General features: G+C 40.8%; 3 protein-coding genes across 14 annotated transcripts in view; 2 read left to right on the plus strand and 1 right to left on the minus strand.

The window, feature by feature from the left end:
* The first annotated feature begins 644 nt into the window (after window positions 1–644).
* Window positions 645–3,523, plus strand: LOC113011343 (tripartite motif-containing protein 16-like). Its single transcript, XM_026150829.2, has one exon. The coding sequence runs from the start codon at window positions 1,657–1,659 to the stop codon at window positions 3,316–3,318; it is 1,662 nt and encodes a 553-aa protein (XP_026006614.2). The 5' UTR covers window positions 645–1,656; the 3' UTR covers window positions 3,319–3,523.
* Window positions 3,524–11,326: 7,803 nt separating this feature from the next.
* LOC145421705 (tripartite motif-containing protein 16-like) lies at window positions 11,327–14,278 on the plus strand. The gene has a single exon (XM_080292301.1). It carries the CDS (start codon window positions 12,142–12,144, stop codon window positions 13,807–13,809), a length of 1,668 nt encoding a protein of 555 aa, XP_080148427.1. The 5' UTR covers window positions 11,327–12,141; the 3' UTR covers window positions 13,810–14,278.
* Window positions 14,279–15,081: 803 nt separating this feature from the next.
* LOC113010480 (solute carrier organic anion transporter family member 5A1-like) overlaps window positions 15,082–19,292 on the minus strand; it is a 50,643-nt gene continuing 46,432 nt past the window's right edge. The window contains exons 9-13 of one of the 12 annotated variants that reach the window (XR_013903209.1): window positions 19,079–19,215; window positions 17,552–17,617; window positions 17,378–17,458; window positions 16,474–16,509; window positions 15,082–16,378 (exon numbers count right to left, since the gene is read on the minus strand). Coding sequence is in view for 5 of the 12 variants with exons in the window: in XM_080292709.1 (XP_080148835.1) it covers window positions 17,417–17,458; window positions 17,552–17,617; window positions 19,079–19,215 (245 nt within the window). In the remaining 7 variants the exon portion in view is untranslated. The other 11 variants (XR_013903211.1, XR_013903208.1, XR_013903210.1 and 8 more) reach the window with 11 other exon arrangements.

Raw genomic sequence — 19,292 nt, forward strand, 5'->3', positions numbered from 1 at the left:
AGCTATACAGAAATGGGAACTATGCAAGTTGTAAACAGTTGTAGGATTAAAGATTATTGAATGTACAGAATGATTATTTACACAGAGCTATACAGTAGTGCAGTTAAGATAAGTGAGGGTGTAGATAGTTTCTACAGAGGCTATATAAAGTGCTAGTGGTTGTGAGTGGTGGTTCTGTCCTAAGCACCGGTTTGCTCGAACCACACAAAGGCAAATGTGTCCAACAGTCATCGGCATAAGAAACTGGAATTCTCTCAGTGATCATCTCAAGTGTTGTATAAATGTTTCTCAATTTAAAATCTGCTATAAGAATAAAATGATAAACCAATATGAAGAAGTTGAAAAGAATAGAATTTAATTGCAGAAAAATGATCTTTTAGTTTGATATTTAGTGGTATTGCTCATTGTTGAGTATATTGTTCTGTTTGCTTTGTTTTGTTATGTGCAGAAAATTGTCATTGTGTAATTTTGGTTGCCTACTTGTATTACCACAGATAGGGGGCAGGTATCAATAAGAATTTATTCTTCTTCCTGCTCCTTTTCATGCATGGAAACAGTGTTACTTTAATTGAAAGGAAGGTTGTGTATGGGAATGCATTACTGCTGTACCATGTGTGAAACAAAAAAAATATTGCTGGCACCTGTAATAAATAATCAAATATATCAAATTATCATCAATATTTAAATAAAAGCAAGCATTGCACCAAACAAAACAACAATTCAACAGACAGTTCTATAAAACTGTGGATGATTCAAAGTGCTGCTATAACTGCACAACAAAACTGCAGTGAGAAAAGCTTTGGATGTTCAGTTTAGTTATAATGACAGTTAAACAACTAAAATACTCGATTAAGTAGGTGAGAAAAAGTTACATTTACTGGATCAGTTTAAGACCAAAATACATTTGAATGAATTACTGACATGGACACTTTGTGAAAAATTACTAAACAGTTCAGGCAAAATTTTACTAAAACCTTGAATTAAACTTGAAAGTTTTCATTTAAATTCCACTGTGACTGTGTACACAGGAAAAACTACAAAATAATGTTTGTTTGTTTGTTTTTTAAACATTGTGGAGCGATCTGCATTTGTTGTTGCTAAATTTAAATATTTGTTACTATTTAATGATCATAATCTCATTTGAACATAGGTTTGATTTAGAGGAGTCAGTTGTTCCCATGCATCATTCTGTAAGTGTGAGAATGAACTAAGATTAGAAAATGTCAAAATATAAAGTTTGATTTATTTTTATTCATCACAGCATCCTAAACTTTGCTGAACTTTTTGAAATATAAAATGAACTCGCTGAGTGTTGACTGTCACATTTCAAAGCACCAAGTAAAGATAAACTATTGAACTTTAACTGGGTCAGACTTGATACTGCATGATGTAACCAAACATACCACACCCTGCATCATGTGATTGGCTCTTGGTCGCTCTGTAAGAATATTTCTTTAGTGCCTCCCTTCACAGATGTGTCTGTATCAGGATGGGTCTAAACAACATGGTGTAAATGCAGTTGCTGGTGAGCCTCATTTCCTGTAGGAGGTGAACAAGAGCAGAGATCTGTTTCCCTTCAGAGCACAGAGGTTGTTTCTGTTCAGAGGAAGTGAAACTGTCTGACAGTCACTGAGAGACGGTGAAACGGCACAGCACATGAATCAAATGGATCAAACAAAATTCTGCTGTTCAGTCTGTTTGGATCTACTGAAGGATCCGGTGGCTATTCCCTGTGGACACAGCTACTGCATGAACTGTATTAAAAGCTTCTGGGATGAAGAGGAAAAGAAGAAAATCTACAGCTGCCCTCAGTGCCGGAGGACTTTCACAGCGAGGCCTGTCCTGGAGAAAAACACCATGTTAGCAGATTTAGTGGAGGAGCTGAAGAAGACTGGACTCCAAGCTGCTCCTGCTGATCACTGCTATGCTGGACCTGAAGACGTGGCCTGTGATGTCTGCACTGGAAGAAAAATGAAAGCCTTTAAGTCCTGTCTGGTGTGTTTGGTCTCTTACTGTGAGAAACACCTTCAGCCTCATTTTATATCCCCCGCATTTGAAACACACAAGCTGGTGGAGCCCTCCAAGAAGCTCCAGGAGAACATCTGCTCTCGTCATGATGAGGTGATGAAGATGTTCTGCCGTACTGATCAGCAGAGTATCTGTTATCTCTGCCCTGTGGATGAACATAAAGGCCACGACACAGTCTCAGCTGCAGCAGAAAGGACTGAGAGGCAGAGAGAGCTGGAGGTGAGTCGACAAAACATCCAGCAGAGAATCCAGGACAGAGAGAAAGATGTGAAGCTGCTTCAACAGGAGGTGGAGGCCATCAATCAGTCTGCTGATCAAACAGTGGAGCACAGTGAGAAGATCTTCACTGAGCTGATCCATCTCATCCAGAAAAGAAGCTCTGATGTGAAGCAGCAGATCAGATCCCAGCAGGAAACTGAAGTGAGTCGAGTCAAAGAGCTTGAGGAGAAGCTGGAGCAGGAGATCACTGAGCTGAAGAGGAAAGATGCTGAGCTGAAGCAGCTCTCACACACAGAGGATCACATCCAGTTTCTACACAACTACCCCTCACTGTCAGCACTCAGTGAGTCTACAGACTCATCCAGCATCAATATCCGTCCTCTGAGCTACTTTGAGGATGTGACAGCAGCTGTGTCAGAGGTCAGAGATAAACTACAGGACATTCTGAGAGAGGAATGGACAAACATCTCACTGACAGTCACTGAAGTGGATGTTTCACTGTCACAACCAGAGCCAAAGACCAGAGCTGGATTCTTAAAATATTCACGTGAAATCACACTGGATCCAAACACAGCAAACACATGGCTGTTATTATCAGAGGGGAACAGAAAAGTAACAGCAGTGATTCAACAACAGTCTTATTCTGATCATCCAGACAGATTCACTGGACCGTGGCAGGTCCTGAGTAGAGAGAGTCTGACTGGACGTTGTTACTGGGAAATTGAGTGGAGAGGGGGAGGAGGTTATGTAGCAGTCGCATACAAGAATATCAGCAGAAAAGGAGATGAATCAAATTTTAGATGTAATGACAAATCTTGCTCATTAGAGTGTAACAACAACAGTTTTACATTTTGGTGCAACAACATCCAAACTGCTGTCTCAGGTCCTCGGTCCTCCAGAGTAGGAGTGTACCTGGATCACAGAGCAGGTATTTTGTCCTTCTACAGCGTCTCTAAAACCATGACTCTCCTCCACAGAGTCCAGACCACATTCACTCAGCCGCTCTATGCTGGACTGACATTTTACTACAATGCATTTGGAGACTCTGCTGAGTTGATTAAGCTCAAATAGACTGAAGTCTTTCATATTGTGTTTCTGAGTTTTTAATCAGTAAAGTCTCGCTTTGCTAGAAATAAATAAATAAATAATAAAATTGTAAACATGCAGCTGTATGTTAGAAGTCAAAGGGTCCTTAAGTCTTCTGTAAATTGACGGGGATCAAATGAAGGACACAAGTATCTGTTCTTACTCTAATAAATGCTGCTTTAATATCCAACAGACTATTTTCCTTCCTCATCAGCAGTAAACAGCTCGACTGCGTCTGTGCATTTGTGTCCTCCATACTTGTTTCCACAGACATCTCAGGCTTGATGCCACGATGCAGTGTAGAAACCTGACAACCCTCTGACTCATGTTCAAATGTTCAAGGACATTTCTCAGGATCATGTATGACCCCTTTTTGACATTTGGACTTTCATTAATAATATTTGTGTTTCTGAGTCATTTTTGTGGAGACTTCTGTCCAACGTAGTGTCCAAATGAAGCCTGAAGCTTTTCTTCACCCTCTTGTCAGATGGTCAGCAACAAAACTCTGTTCCAACCAATGTCTGATAAGAGATGAGACACAGCAGCTGAGCAAATGATCATTTCATGCTGAAGACATCCTCAGACAGAATTAAATACATACATAAACACAGCCTGGTGCCAATAACACAGCTAATGACACTGCTGTATCACTGGCTTTACTGATTAAAGACCATATCTGAAGGAAATCTTTGAACACAACAGAAAGTGACCTTTTAAACCTGCGACTCTGATGCTGCATTCAAGGACCATTAAAAACATTTGAAAGGACTTAAGAACATGAAGAAAATGTGACTTGTTTCTCTGTAATGAAGCTGTTTTAGTGAAGAAAGTTGAAAGGTCACAGAGCGACTGCTGAATCTTCTGCTCTAAACATGAACTCTGAACTTTGTGATGCTTCAGGAGGAAAACTGCTTCAGTTATTCTCTCAGATTAGTTTCATATTTTCTGCATCAGATTTGAGTGAGATCCTGGAATGAAGACAGAAGAAAAGACTTTGTTCAAAGTTTGATTTATAGTCAAACCTTCCAGTTTATTCACACAATAAAACATCAACACAATATATGAATTCATTCATTAAAATCACAGTTTTTCCTCATTTGTTTGATGATTTTGACAAAAACAAACACACACACATGGTCTGCCATACTCATAAAGAGAAATGTCGTCATTGTTCAATACAAATATTCCAGAAACATTTAGAGGATAGAGAAGTTTACATTTTGATGTGGAGAAATATTTTAGTAAATCAAAATGATGATGAGCAGTGATAGCCTCCATAAACAGTCACAGGAAAGATCTCCTTTAAGAAAGCCCAGCAGAGGATGTACTTCCTGAGGCAGCTGAAGAAATTCAACCTGCCAACACGGACGATGATGCAATTCTACACTGCAATCATCGAGTCCATCACCGTGTGGTACGCTGGAGCCACTATCAGGGACAAACAGAGACTGCAGCGTGTTGTGCGCTCTGCTGAGAAGGTGATTGGCTGCAGACTCCCATCTCTGCAGGACCTGTACACCTCCAGGACACTGGGGCGCGCAGCTCGGATCTCAGCTGACCCTTCTCACCCTGGACACAGTCTGTTTGACCTGCTCCCCTCAGGCAGGAGGCTCCGGTCCATTCGCACCAGAACCTCTCGCCACAAGAACAGTTTCTTCCCCTCTGCTGTCGGACACATGAACAATAACCGTATGACTGTTCCCGCTACTAACACATGACCCTACGCTGTGTTCACTGCAACATTCCATGTTTGGCACTGATCACCACCCGCACTCATGTATATATCTTTCTACGTAGCACTCTTAATTCTTATTCTTATCTTTATTTTTTCATGTCTATTTAAGCGTTATCTGACAGTATGTTTGCGCTGAAGCACCGCAGCAATTTCCTAATGTTGTAAACCTGCTCAACATTTGGCAATAAAACCCTTTCTGATTCTGATTCTGAGGACCTCGGTGCTGCTGCATACACACCTCCACACCACATTATACACCTGAACACCACAGGGCTAGTGATGGAAATTCCAGCTGTTTTTAGAGAACCGGCTCTTTTGGCTCCTAACCGGCTCTTCAGGTTGTTTTGTTGTTTTACAGTTTTTTACAGACGCTAGGACACATTTCTCAATACTTAGGTCACTTTTGCAAAACTCTTCACACAATTCTCCTAACTGACCCTCAGCCTGGCAAAGCAGTTCATTTCACATTCAAAATGCACTACAACTACCAAAACACTTCATTCAGGTCTCAAATAAACTCATTCTTCCAGAACACTAGCAAAGGTTGACAGCCGACAAACACACTTTGTCACCCACAAAACAATGACCTAAAAAACACTAACAACATGTAGCATTACGCAGTGTTTTCCTGTGTAAAACAAGGACACATCTCTGTTTATAATTTCAATATATGTTACTGGAATGAATCAGACATCATGTATTTATGTTTATGTATTTCTATTTTTTTGCACTAAGTAATCCAAAATACAAGAATTTGTATACACACCATCCACTGATACACATACAACAGTAATGCTAATCTACTCGGTCTTCTCCATTTGGCCACAGGTTCTCATCCACATCACATCTTATGTCATCTAGGGCAATACACCTAGGAAAGAATCTTCTGGCTGCCAGAATTGAAGGAGTTGAAAAAATTGAAGGAGTAACACCTGTGTAGATGTTCATCTACAATGAGAATCAGCTGTGGCTGGTTAAACTGCATTTTTAGATTTAAAATATGTTTCAATAAAATATTGCTGTTGCATTTTGCTGTCTTTTTAAGTTTTGCATTGTGTTATTGTTTTGGCCATAAGTTTAACAGTTTTGAAAACAGTATGTAAGCACATGCAAAATGTCCTGTCCGTACAAAGGTTTTTGGCAGTTGTTGTGTCTGAGTGAGAAGATAATTCATGAAATTTGAGAGATGTAGTCATTGAATGCATTTTGTGCCAAAACAATGATAACTGGTCCTCAGTTTAGCCCACATAGACTTCTGTTGTGCTCACTGTGTGAGGAGTTTTGCAAACGTGACCTAAGTATTGAGAAATGTGTCCTAGCGTCTGTAAGAAACTGTAAACATAAATATGTGCCAGTTACCAGAACTTATATGCAGTTTCACTGAGGTTTAATTATGCTCAGGTTCTCAATACTGGAAATAAATGAAATAATTAAAAATAAATATGTTTAAGTTAATGAGGATAATGAATCAGAAAATAGAGTAACAGTGACTTTAATAACAGACCTCACCAAGAGTCTGACCGTGGTGTGTGTGTGTGTGTGTGTGTGTGTGTGTGTGTGTGTGTGTGTGTGTGTGTGTGTGTGTGTGTGGGTATAATGAAGGTCGTCTTCATTACTTAACCATATAAACACACATGGGTGGTTTTAATATTGATATTTAACTCATACAAAAGTTTTTTATGTTTTATCGAATGTTTGTTTATAATCCTCAGATTTACCCGTTCTTATATTTTGCTTGTTCTTATGTTTTTGTATTTTTCTTGCAGACAAGAATTTTGGATACGATTGTCTTACCTGTGATTTCTCTTGATTGTGTGTGAAATGTGCGTGTAGCTTAGTTCAGTATGTAACCCCAGATAGTGGTTTGGCTCCAGGGTAAAGTAGCAGCAGTCTATAAAGGGCTGCCAGTTAACATCAGACGGCCTCTGATGTCCAAATGAAGCTTTCTGAAGCTTGGATTGAAAAACGGTTCATTACTCGAAGCTTTTCAACACAGTCCTGTTTGGTGACATCTGGTGGACAAAACTATGAAGCGCAGCTTGAATCTACAGCTTATAATGAACTGCTTCATTATGATTGCCCACTCTGCAGAGATGAACTGACAGCTTCTCTTTAATGTCACGTGACAGTTGTGTCTGATATCGGGCTGATATGGTGCTTGTATTTGTTTTACGTGAAGAAAATTCTGTTATGTCGATTTTAATAATAAATAATTTAGATGAATAAAACGTTCTTGTGTAAACATGTGCCATGGTGTGTTCTCCTGTTGATTGTGACTTCTTGTAGTTTGTTAGTAATAAAAAAATACACTAAATATAACAATGTAAAGCACAATATTATAATAGTTGTGAGTATTGTGCTGTGAGGTCACTGCCTCCACCTGATTATGTAATTAACCAGCAGACTGGTACATTTATATATAATATACTATAAGTTATATCATTATAATTATGTGTACATCATATTTCTTATGTACATTTTAGACCTGGGAGCAGAAATGCTGATGAACTGGTTTTTATTGAGGAACAGGCAGAGCGTCCTCTCTTCCTGGCTCCATGTCTATAATTATGTCACACACTGATTCGCTCTCACAAAATCACCAAAACACGGCACAAATCCCACCAATGGTTCAATTCCTTATAAATCTTTGAATCAGGTACTGAAGCAGTGACGTGCTGAATGAAGCTTCAGACGTCATTGATCACGTGACTCTGTTCAGTCAAACCAAGCCTCAGCACAGCGTTTCTGAAGCAGTGTGTTGATTTTTTGACACACGTGCCGGAGCTTCAGCTTCAAACGGGCCGTCACCATCAGAGTTGCTGGAACCATGTCCCACTACTGGCTACTCTGTTTTATTCTGTGTTAAGTTTTTGAATGTGAATTTTCTGTGTTAAGAATAACAAAGAAAATGTAATGAAGTGATTTTAAAGTTTAAACTTTGTGTTAAATCTTGTAAGTCAGAGAGAGAGAGAGATGGCTTCTCTCTTCTCTCACCCCCGTTCTCTGCGGCCTGCTGGAGCGGGGGGGCTAGGAGGAGTTGGCCGTCCGGCTGCGGTCTGGAGTGTGGGGCCTCCCTGCTGCTGCGGAGTCGGGGCGGTCTGCCTCTCCCCACCGCAGGGAAAAGGGTAACACCACCTGGGTCTGGGTGCAGTTCCCCCCTCCAGGGGCAAGGGTACCTAGACCCGGTTTGTAGAGTATGCTTGGGGAGTGTGATCGTGTGTACAGCGTCTCTTTATATTTGTCTCCACGTCGGTTGAGTGTGAAGTGCACATGAGAGCATGAGGGTGGGAATGGATGTTTGTGTCTGTGTGTGCCTGTATGTCTGTGTCTATATGTCAGGTTGGGTATCAGACGCCACCTCTCTGGGGACATCTCGGGCCTTCCAAGGTTTGGAGGCCTATCTCCACCCACCACCACTTCCCCTGCCGGTGGCGGACTCCCTCAGGTGTCGGTGCGTTGGTGGTTCTTTGTATCTGGGGGTGGGCGTCCAGGTACACACCGGCTCACTCCTTGGCGGCCGCTTATTGGGGCTCGCTCGGGCCATTTCGGAGGTGGGGTGCCCCCGGCCTCTCGGCCTGGGGCTCGGTCACTCACACTCGCTCACGGGCGCATCACTGCAACTCCCCCTGGCTTCTGCTCCGCGGCTGCTGAATGAGCTCTCATCTGGGACTCTCCTTAGCTCTTACTGGGACAGTGGCGCAACTGCCCCTCTGTGGGTCTTCCTTGGTCTCTTGTGTTCTGGGGGCCTCTGGATGTCTGGAGTTTTGATCTCCTCCATACCTGCTTGATACCATAAAGGACGGGGCTGTGGCTCCCCACACTCCCTAGCAGATCATTACATGGAGAAACCTTTGGAATGCAAGCATGCTGATCCACACAGGTATGCACACAGGTGTACACACGGGTATTCACAGACGCGGACTACAGCTTTCTTGGCTGCTGCCTCAAAGCACACTGTGCGCTGTCTATCTTGCGTGCTGCACAATATCGTCTATTATTTAGTAACTATTGATATCTATGACTAGCTAGTTTATTGTGATGGTGCTTTTTTTTTCTATTATTATGTTGCTCTTTGTTGTTTGCTGTCTCCTCTGTTTGTTTTTTTTCTCCATACAGGTGACCCAGGAGTTTTTTTTGTTGTTTGTTTGTTTTTTCTCTCTTCCCCCCCTTCTCACCGTCTCTTCTCCCCTTTGGTTTTCTTTCATTCTTTCCCCCTGTCCTATCCCACAGTTATGTCTGTCCCGTTTGCAACTGAAAATAAAATAAATTCATAATTATAATAAAGGTCAACCAAATGGACCAATATGGCAAGGCCATGATGATCCACTTGGTAAAATAAATCCGCTTGGCATCTTTCTTGGCCTCAAGACAACAATTCTGATGGCTAAAGATCCAAACGGGACAAAAAAAAAAAAAAAAAGAGAGAGAGAGAGAGATGAGGTGTGGGTGGACATCAGATGATCAAATGTCAACAACCTGATTGGCCCAAGTGTGAAGATGTGGCGTCCACTGAGGGAAGGGGGGAGAAAGGGTGAGCAGGTATAAAAGTGAGGTGAAGAAGAGATTCGGGGTTCTTCCCTTTTGTCCTCTGTGAGATGAGCAGTTCAGAAGTTTGGATCTAAGAGGTTCACAGTTAAAATTCCAGCAGAGACGCTAAAAGGAGAACCACAGTCCAACCTGTGAATGTTTTTAACCCTTTGTGAAACAACAAAGGCATAAATATGATCATATAATTATCATCTACTGGCTCAGACTCATAGGATCAGGGATTAGAACTCCTTTTATCAGAGAGATGAAATCTACTTCCTGTACAGGGTTTTTTTGTGGGCCTACCGATCGACAGAAACTAGAGTCAATAAAAAAACTGGACATTGGCTCAATGTGTGTGTGGCACAGGCAAACAAGGACTGAGCGCTGTGTAGTCCCACATAAAGTCAGACACCTGGTCACCCTAGGTGGACCATGGCATGGTCTATATGGAGGATACAGACACTGCTGAAAACATGACTCTGTCTGGTTTAGATGATCAAATGTCTTTACTTTAGGAGGCTGTGGCTCAGAGTACATTCACATAATGCCTTTGAATAAATGTAAAAAGCTTGTTTTGCTCCTGCTTTGATTTCTTTGTCCAGGTAGAAATTCTGCTTTTTGCCTCTAAAATCTGAAACAGTTTGAAACAAAGTTTGGCGCTCTAATCCTCTCTGTGTTTGTCCTTTGGTCAGATGGTGATATTGAATGAAATATTCCAGTATTCAGTAGCTCAGCAGCTTTGTAACATGTGGTTTTGCACACTGTTCAAACCTCAGATGTTTGTGTAAACAAGTGTGGAGGACACAAACTGACGGGGGGAGGAACGACATTTACTGTTGATGTGTCTGACATTTAGTCTCCATGAGTTCTCATAAGACTGAAGAACTCTGTGATCTCTAACATGCAGCTGTATGTTTTGAAATCATGTGTCTCATTCTCTGGACTTTACTAGACAACGAGTGAAGAACATGTAACGAATATCATCTTTAAAGTGATGAATAATAACTCTGCCTCTGTGTCTTCATAAAAAGATCGTACTTCTGCAAGGTCAGAGGGCAGCATCCACTCTGGGTTTACACAGTTTTGCAGGTTTAGCTCTTCTGAAGTTCAGCACCTGCTTTTTCAACCAATCAGAAGCCAGTATTGTAGAGAGTTCATATTTCTTTTCATGCAATTGAATAATTTTGAATGTTTAGGTGAATATTTATATTTAGAGTATTTTCTCGATCAGTGTCTTCAGTCCTGACCCTGAGTGCGTACGTTTAAAAATAAAGTGATATAACTTCTTTTACATTACTGTGAACTTCTTGTACAGTTTGACAGCTGATTGTTGTCGTGTTTGTCGTCATATGAAGATCGTTTCCTAAAGAGGACTGAACAGTCATTTAGCCTCTGGCTCCATCCATGAATCTGATGTTTGCTATATAATTTGTACATATAATTTCATATGTAATTATGATGATCTTTACCCATTAAGATTTTAAATGAAACGATAAACAAAGGCCAAGAAAACTGAGTTAAACTCCTGAGTCTACTATATATTTGCACCATGAAGAAATGAATTGTTTGCACCAGTAATAAATAATCAAATATATCAAATTATCATCAATGTTTAAATAAATGAACCATCGCACCAAACAAAACAACAATTCAACAGACAGTTCTATAAAACTGTGGATGATTCAAAGTGCTGCTCACAACAAAACTGCAGTGAGAAAAGCTTTGGATGTTCAGTTTAGTTATAATGACAGTTAAACAACTAAAATACTCGATTAAGTAGGTGAGAAAAAGTTACATTTACTGGATCAGTTTAAGACCAAAATACATTTGAATGAATTACTGACATGGACACTTTGTGAAAAATTACTAAACAGTTCAGGTTTTTTAATTCCACTGTGACTGTGCGCACAGTAAAGACTACAAAATAATGTTTGTTTGTTTGTTTGTTTTGTAAACACTGTGGACCGATCTGCATTTGTTGTTGCTAAATTTAAATATTTGTTACTATTTAATGATCATAATCTCATTTGAACATAGGTTTGATTTAGTGGAGTCAGTTGTTCCCATGCATCATTCTGTAAGTGTGAGAATGAACTAAGATTAGAAAATGTCAAAATATAAAGTTTGATTTATTTTTATTCATCACAGCATCCTAAACTTTGCTGAACTTTTTGAAATATAAAATGAACTCGCTGAGTGTTGACTGTCACATTTCAAAGCACCAAGTAAAGATAAACTATTAAACTTTAACTGGGTCAGACTTGTTACTGCATGCTGTAACCAAACATACCACACCCTGCATCATGTGATTGGCTCTTGGTCGCTCTGTAAGAATATTTCTTTAGTGCCTCCCTTCACAGATGTGTCTGTATCAGGATGGGTCTAAACAACATGGTGTAAATGCAGTTGCTGGTGAGCCTCATTTCCTGTAGGAGGTGAACAAGAGCAGAGATCTGTTTCCCTTCAGAGCACAGAGGTTGTTTCTGTTCAGAGGAAGTGAAACTGTCTGACAGTCACTGAGAGACGGTGAAACGGCACAGCACATGAATCAAATGGACCAAACAAAATTCTGCTGTTCAGTCTGTTTGGATCTACTGAAGGATCCGGTGACTATTCCCTGTGGACACAGCTACTGCATGAACTGTATTAAAAGCTTCTGGGATGAAGAGGAAAAGAAGAAAATCTACAGCTGCCCTCAGTGCCGGAGGACTTTCACAGCGAGGCCTGTCCTGGTGAAAAACACCATGTTAGCAGATTTAGTGGAGGAGCTGAAGAAGACTGGACTCCAAGCTGCTCCTGTTGATCACTGCTATGCTGGACCTGAAGATGTGGCCTGTGATGTCTGCACTGGAAGAAAAATGAAAGCCTTTAAGTCCTGTCTGGTGTGTTTGGTCTCTTACTGTGAGAAATACCTTCAGCCTCATTTTATATCCCCCGCATTTGAAACACACAAGCTGGTGGAGCCCTCCAAGAAGCTCCAGGAGAACATCTGCTCTCGTCATGATGAGGTGATGAAGATGTTCTGCCGTACTGATCAGCAGAGTATCTGTTATCTCTGCCCTGTGGATGAACATAAAGGCCACGACACAGTCTCAGCTGCAGCAGAAAGGACTGAGAGGCAGAGAGAGCTGGAGGTGAGTCGACAAAACATCCAGCAGAGAATCCAGGACAGAGAGAAAGATGTGAAGCTGCTTCAACAGGAGGTGGAGGCCATCAATCAGTCTGCTGATCAAACAGTGGAGCACAGTGAGAAGATCTTCACTGAGCTGATCCATCTCATCCAGAAAAGAAGCTCTGATGTGAAGCAGCAGATCAGATCCCAGCAGGAAACTGAAGTGAGTCGAGTCAAAGAGCTTCAGGAGAAGCTGGAGCAGGAGATCACTGAGCTGAAGAGGAAAGATGCTGAGCTGAAGCAGCTCTCACACACAGAGGATCACATCCAGTTTCTACACAACTACCCCTCACTGTCAGCACTCAGTGAGTCTACAGACTCATCCAGCATCAATATCCGTCCTCTGAGCTACTTTGAGGATGTGACAGCAGCTGTGTCAGAGGTCAGAGATAAACTACAGGACATTCTGAGAGAGGAATGGACAAACATCTCACTGACAGTCACTGAAGTGGATGTTTTACTGTCAGATCCACCAGCAGAGCCAAAGACCAGAGCTGGATTCTTAAAATATTCATGTGAAATCACACTGGATCCAAACACAGCAAACAAAAAGCTGTTATTATCAGAGGGGAACAGAAAAGCAACATTAATGAAACAACAACAGTCTTATTCTGATCATCCAGACAGATTCACTAGATGTTGTCAGGTCCTGAGTAGAGAGAGTCTGACTGGACGTTGTTACTGGGAGGTGGAGTGGAGAGGGGAAGGAGTTTATGTAGCAGTCGCATACAAGAATATCAGCAGAAAAGGAGAGGGTTATGAATGTGCCTTTGGACATAATGACAAATCTTGGTCATTAGATTGTTACAACAACAGTTTTACATGTTGGTACAACAACATCCAAACTCCTGTCTCAGGTCCTCGTTCCTCCAGAGTAGGAGTGTACCTGGATCACAGAGCAGGTATTTTGTCCTTTTACAGCGTCTCTGAAACCATGACTCTCCTCCACAGAGTCCAGACCACATTCACTCAGCCGCTCTATGCTGGTCTGAGGATTTATGTTTATGGAGCCACCGCTGAGTTGATTAAAGTGAAATAGACTGAAGTCTTTCATATTGTGGGTTTAAATCTGTATTTTAGTTTCATTTTATTTTCTCTCCATCATTTCTGCACAGAGATCAGCTGTCAGTCAAACATTATGGGTGGTACCGCCACATCTTCTAGTTGTTCTCTTGATGTTTCTGAGTTTTTAAAGGAGATCTTTCCTGTGACTGTTTATGGAGGCTATCACTGCTCATCATCATTTTGATTTACTAAAATATTTCTCCACATGAAAATGTAAACTTCTCTATCCTCTAAATGTTTCTGGAATATTTGTCTTGAACAATGACGACATTTCTCTTTATGAGTATGGCAGACCATGTGTGTGTGTTTGTGTTTGTTTTTGTCAAAATCATCAAACAAATGAGGAAAAACTGTGATTTTAATGAATGAATTCATATATTGTGTTGATGTTTTATTGTGTGAATAAACTGGAAGGTTTGACTATAAATCAAACTTTGAACAAAGTCTTTTCTTCTGTCTTCATTCCAGGATCTCACTCAAATCTGATGCAGAAAATATGAAACTAATCTGAGAGAATAACTGAAGCAGTTTTCCTCCTGAAGCATCACAAAGTTCAGAGTTCATGTTTAGAGCAGAAGATTCAGCAGTCGCTCTGTGACCTTTCAACTTTCTTCACTAAAACAGCTTCATTACAGAGAAACAAGTCACATTTTCTTGATGTTCTTAAGTCCTTTCAAATGTTTGTAATGGTCCTTGAATGCAGCATCAGTGTTGCAGGTTTAAAAGGTCACTTTCTGTTGTGTTCAAAGATTTCCTTCAGATATGGTCTTTAATCAGTAAAGCCAGTGATACAGCAGTGTCATTAGCTGTGTTATTGGCACCAGGCTGTGTTTATGTATGTATTTAATTCTGTCTGAGGATGTCTTCAGCATAAAATGATCATTTGCTCAGCTGCTGTGTCTCATCTCTTATCAGACATTGGTTGGAACAGAGTTTTGTTGCTGACCATCTGACAAGAGGGTGAAGAAAAGCTTCAGGCTTCATTTGGACACTACGTTGGACAGAAGTCTCAACAAAAATGACTCAGAAACACAAATATTATTAATGAAAGTCCAAATGTCAAAAAGGGGTCATACATGATCCTGAGAAATGTCCTTGAACATTTGAACATGAGTCAGAGGGTTGTCAGGTTTCTACACTGCATCGTGGCATCAAGCCTGAGATGTCTGTGGAAACAAGTATGGAGGACACAAATGCACAGACGCAGTCGAGCTGTTTACTGCTGATGAGGAAGGAAAATAGTCTGTTGGATATTAAAGCAGCATTTATTAGAGTAAGAACAGATACTTGTGTCCTTCATTTGATCCCCGTCAATTTACAGAAGACTTAAGGACCCTTTGACTTCTAACATACAGCTGCATGTTTACAATTTTATTATTTATTTATTTATTTCTAGCAAAGCGAGACTTTACTGATTAAAGACATATAATCAGACATATTACTGTTACTCTCTGAAAAAGACTCACATAAAGCAGATTTATCACAAGCAAACATCAAGACACATCCTTCATGGCTTAAAGTTGCAGTGGGACTCTTTCGCCATCTGGTGGTTGTAACAGTTATGACAACTGTTCCTGCATATATGTCCCTCCTCAGTGTGAAGAAGACTGGACTCCAAGCTGCTCCTGCTGATCACTGCGTGTTCCTCCTGTGTCTAAAATCTATTTCCATTATGAATCAGGAAACTGTTTGCACCAATCATAAAGCCAATAAAATACGTCACACACTAAGAAATAACAAAAAGGAATTGTGCATTTCAAGGAGATTTTTCCCTCGTTTTTTGAAATCATAAGAATACAAACTAATGCAAGACTGTCATGTTTTCATAAGTTTGTAGAGACACTGTTCTGTTGTATTCTAGGACATCAGTCACTTTTTAAATGCATGCTACTCCTCCTCATCATCATCATCAGCAGCAGCACCCATGACCTCCTTTTAGTCTTTGTTTTGTTATTTTTCAGAGTTCAGGAGACGTTCTTATGGGATTTCCACAGTGTACAAGTACTGTTTAGAGCCTTTACCTAAAAGAAAAGAGTAAAGTACAAAGTAGATTTACTCACTGCAGGAAAATAATGCCTCAATCTGATATATTGTCTTATATGACAAACTGAAAGTGATGCATCAAAGTGTAAGCAGCATTTTCCTGTTACAGCTGGTCTAGATGGAACTGATCTGATCTCCTTTATGTGCAGGTAGATATCCAGTGGGTTTGCTAAGGGTCACAGATGAGGGGCTGTGTGAGATGTTTAATGGGAAAGGAAATAAAACCATTGTTCCAGACCTGCAGCTAAGATACTCGAGTATCTTCAAATATGAAGCTGAGTATTACTTCCATACTTTCCTCCACTGCTGATGACCTTGTTACCTGCTGCTCCCTGTTAATGATCAGCCTCAGTTCTGATAGTAAACTGTTTGCTCTCGTTCTGTCAGGTTGTTGCTCAGTGACGTCTTGTTTTCATTTTCCTTCTTCTTCAAATGTGTCTTCCTTTAACTCTTTGCTTTTGTTTCTGCTTCAAACACCAAATGATACACGTGCTGCACCTCTGATGGTTTGTCAGAGAGCAGAACAATTTACATTACAGAGAATATTTTACAGTTGAACATAAACTTTCACTTTTTTCCTCTAAAGTGTGCTCACTGGTTTTTCCAGCTGCTGTGAGATGTTTCTGCCTGACTGTAAAGATGGAAATAAACACAGATGGAAACACTGAGTCAGAGTGTTGCTGCTGGTTAGTCAGTATATTAACAGAACATGGTTCATAAAACTGCTCCTACAACTGTTTTGGAATCAGTTTTAAAGACACTTTATTGTTCTGTTTTTGTCTTTGGCATTTCTGTGCTAATTTCTTGTTTTAATGGTGCTCTAATTTAAACTGATTTTTCCTATTTTAATACCTAAATAAATAATCATTTATTTTTTGTTCATTTGTCTAAATTCTGGGAAAAGAAAGAAGTTTGTATTTGTTTAAGATACAATGAAATCATATTTTGACATATTGGAAGATGACATGGAGCTGAAAAAATACTACAGGTATAAATGAAACTACAGTTTATTTCTGTTATTTCCTGTGATAGTGTTTGTACACTCGCTCATGATAACTGTTCATTCAGCTGCTGTTTTTGTCTGCTGGACATCTTTAGCTTTCAGTAAGGATGCATTCATAGATCAGCACATCTTTTTGAACCACATTTCTTATGAGACTCAGAGTTTACATTTTGGAAATGTGGTGAGACCTGGGGTAGAAAGAGACTGAAGCTTCAACCTCGGCAGTTTTGTGTGTGTCTGAAGCAGAAAGATAAGAACTGTGTGGCCAACTCATCACACACATAATCCTGAATCAGAAAAACAGCATCAAGTGTTGTAATTGTTAAACACAGAAGTGTGATTTATATGTGGTTTTACTGATGGTTAACACAGTCGCACAAACACCTGAAACTGATCAAAATATAAAACAACATATTAAACATAAATATGTGCCAGTTACCAGAACTTATATGTGGTTTCACTGAGGTTTAATTCTGCTCAGTTTATCAATACTCACTCATACAAAAGTTTGTTGTGTTTTATTGATTATTTGGCTTTAGGTTTTCCAGTTTTCCGGCTGCTGCTGTTTAATGTTTGCCTGGGAAAAGAAATTTCAGTTAGTGTGGGAAGTTTGGTTAAGCTGGTGGAAAACAATACTGTTACACTGACCTTTTGGATAAGATTGTCTTACCTGTGGTTTCTCTGATGTGCACGACAAAACAGTCTCCAGGCAGCTTGAGTGCCCATTTAAAGGTTCCTGGTGGTACCAAGTGATTGAAGAGAGGATTGAAAAGCCATATTAGTTTATTGTAGATTGTAGTCAGTTGGCCAAGCTTGTAATGAAAAACGGTTCATTACTCGAAGCTTTCATCACAGTCCTCTTTGGTGACATCTGGTGGACAAATATATGAAGAGCAGCTTGAGTCTGCAGCTTATAATGAACTGCTTCATTATGATTGCCCACTCTGCAGAGCTGAAAGCTTGTGTTTGATGTCATGTGACAGTTCTGTGTGATATCGGGCTGATATGTTGCTTTGAACGTGAATTTTTGGGGGGTGAAAAAATTATGTTATCATCAATCAATCATGTGGTCAGAAGAATCTGTGCTTACCTTGAAGGAATGTTTTAAATTTACAGATTGGGAAGTTTTTATTCAGTCTTGATGCTTTGGTGGATGTTAGCTCATATGCAGTTTTTGTAAAGACATGATTATACCCCTTAAGCGTGCTAAAGTGTACCCTAACAATAAGCCATGGGTCACCAAATGCATCAAATCCTGTTCAAGGAAAAAGAGACAGGCTTTTAAAGAGGGGGCTGTTACTGACTTTCAGGCAGTCACCAAAGACTTGAAAATCGAGCTCTTGAAAGCAAAACAGATCTACAAAAACCTTCTTGAAAGCAAATTTGCTGCAAAAAATTTTGGGTCTGCCTGGACTTGTATGAAAACCATATCAGGGTTTCAAAATCCCCAGAGCAGCAGTCAGATCATTGTAGACGGTTTTAAGCCAGACAGAGATTTGAATATGCTTGATGCTCGTTTTAGTTCTTCTGAACTGAAACAGAAACTGAAAGATACTCAACACTTCATCACTGAACTCAGCGATGTCCAAAAGGCCTTTCATACAGTTAATGTGAACAAGAGCCAGGGCCCTGATAACATCAAATGGTTTCCACATGTAATGGTCTGCAAGAGGATGTAGCGAGCCATAGCCCCGTCCCCCAGGGCATGAAGCAGGCATGGAGGAGATCCAGGCCCCAGACATCCAGAGGCCTCAGAGTGCGAGAGCCCAAGGAGGACCACGGGAGGGGCATCCGTGCCACCCTCATGGGAAGGCCTGAGGATCCCCAGACGAGACGTCACCCAGTAGCCACAGAGCAGAAGCTAGAGGGGGCTGCACCGGCGTGCCTGCCGGCGGCAGGCACGCCGGAGGAGGCCTGACCGAGCAACAGGCGCCAGGCCCCGCCAGGTAGCCACCGGGAGTGAGCCGGTACATACCTGAATGCCCAGCCCATGACACCAAGAACCACCAATGCACCAACCCATCAGTCACCGGCAAGGAGTGTGGTGAGGGGAGACAGGCCTTGGAGGGCCTGGGAGTTCCCAGAGAGGTGGAGTCTAAGACCCGACCTGACATATAGACACAGACAAACAGGCACACACAGACACAAACATGCATTCCCACCCTCACGCACACATATACAAACACTCAGCACTCACCCAACGTAAGGGTTGATTTTCTCTGTTTCTTCTTTGATTCTTATCCAGAAACCTTGAATTATTGGACAGTCCCAAAAGATGTGTGAATCGTCTCCTATTCCCCCACATTTTCTCCAACATAGTTCTGCATTGGGTTCCTTACAATATGAGGAGATAACAAGAGGTGTATTTAAAAAAATCTAATTTTAAATTTCCAGTCAAACTCTCCATAATT

This window comes from Astatotilapia calliptera, chromosome 18 (genome assembly GCF_964374335.1).
Source record: "Astatotilapia calliptera chromosome 18, fAstCal68.1, whole genome shotgun sequence".
NCBI lineage: Eukaryota > Metazoa > Chordata > Actinopteri > Cichliformes > Cichlidae > Astatotilapia > Astatotilapia calliptera.

What these genes read in the sequence shown, in the direction of transcription:
- LOC113011343 (XM_026150829.2), top strand. Translation starts at nt 1,657, where the DNA reads ATGAATCAAATGGATCAAACAAAATTCTGCTGTTCAGTCTGTTTGGAT.
- LOC145421705 (XM_080292301.1), top strand. Translation starts at nt 12,142, where the DNA reads ATGAATCAAATGGACCAAACAAAATTCTGCTGTTCAGTCTGTTTGGAT.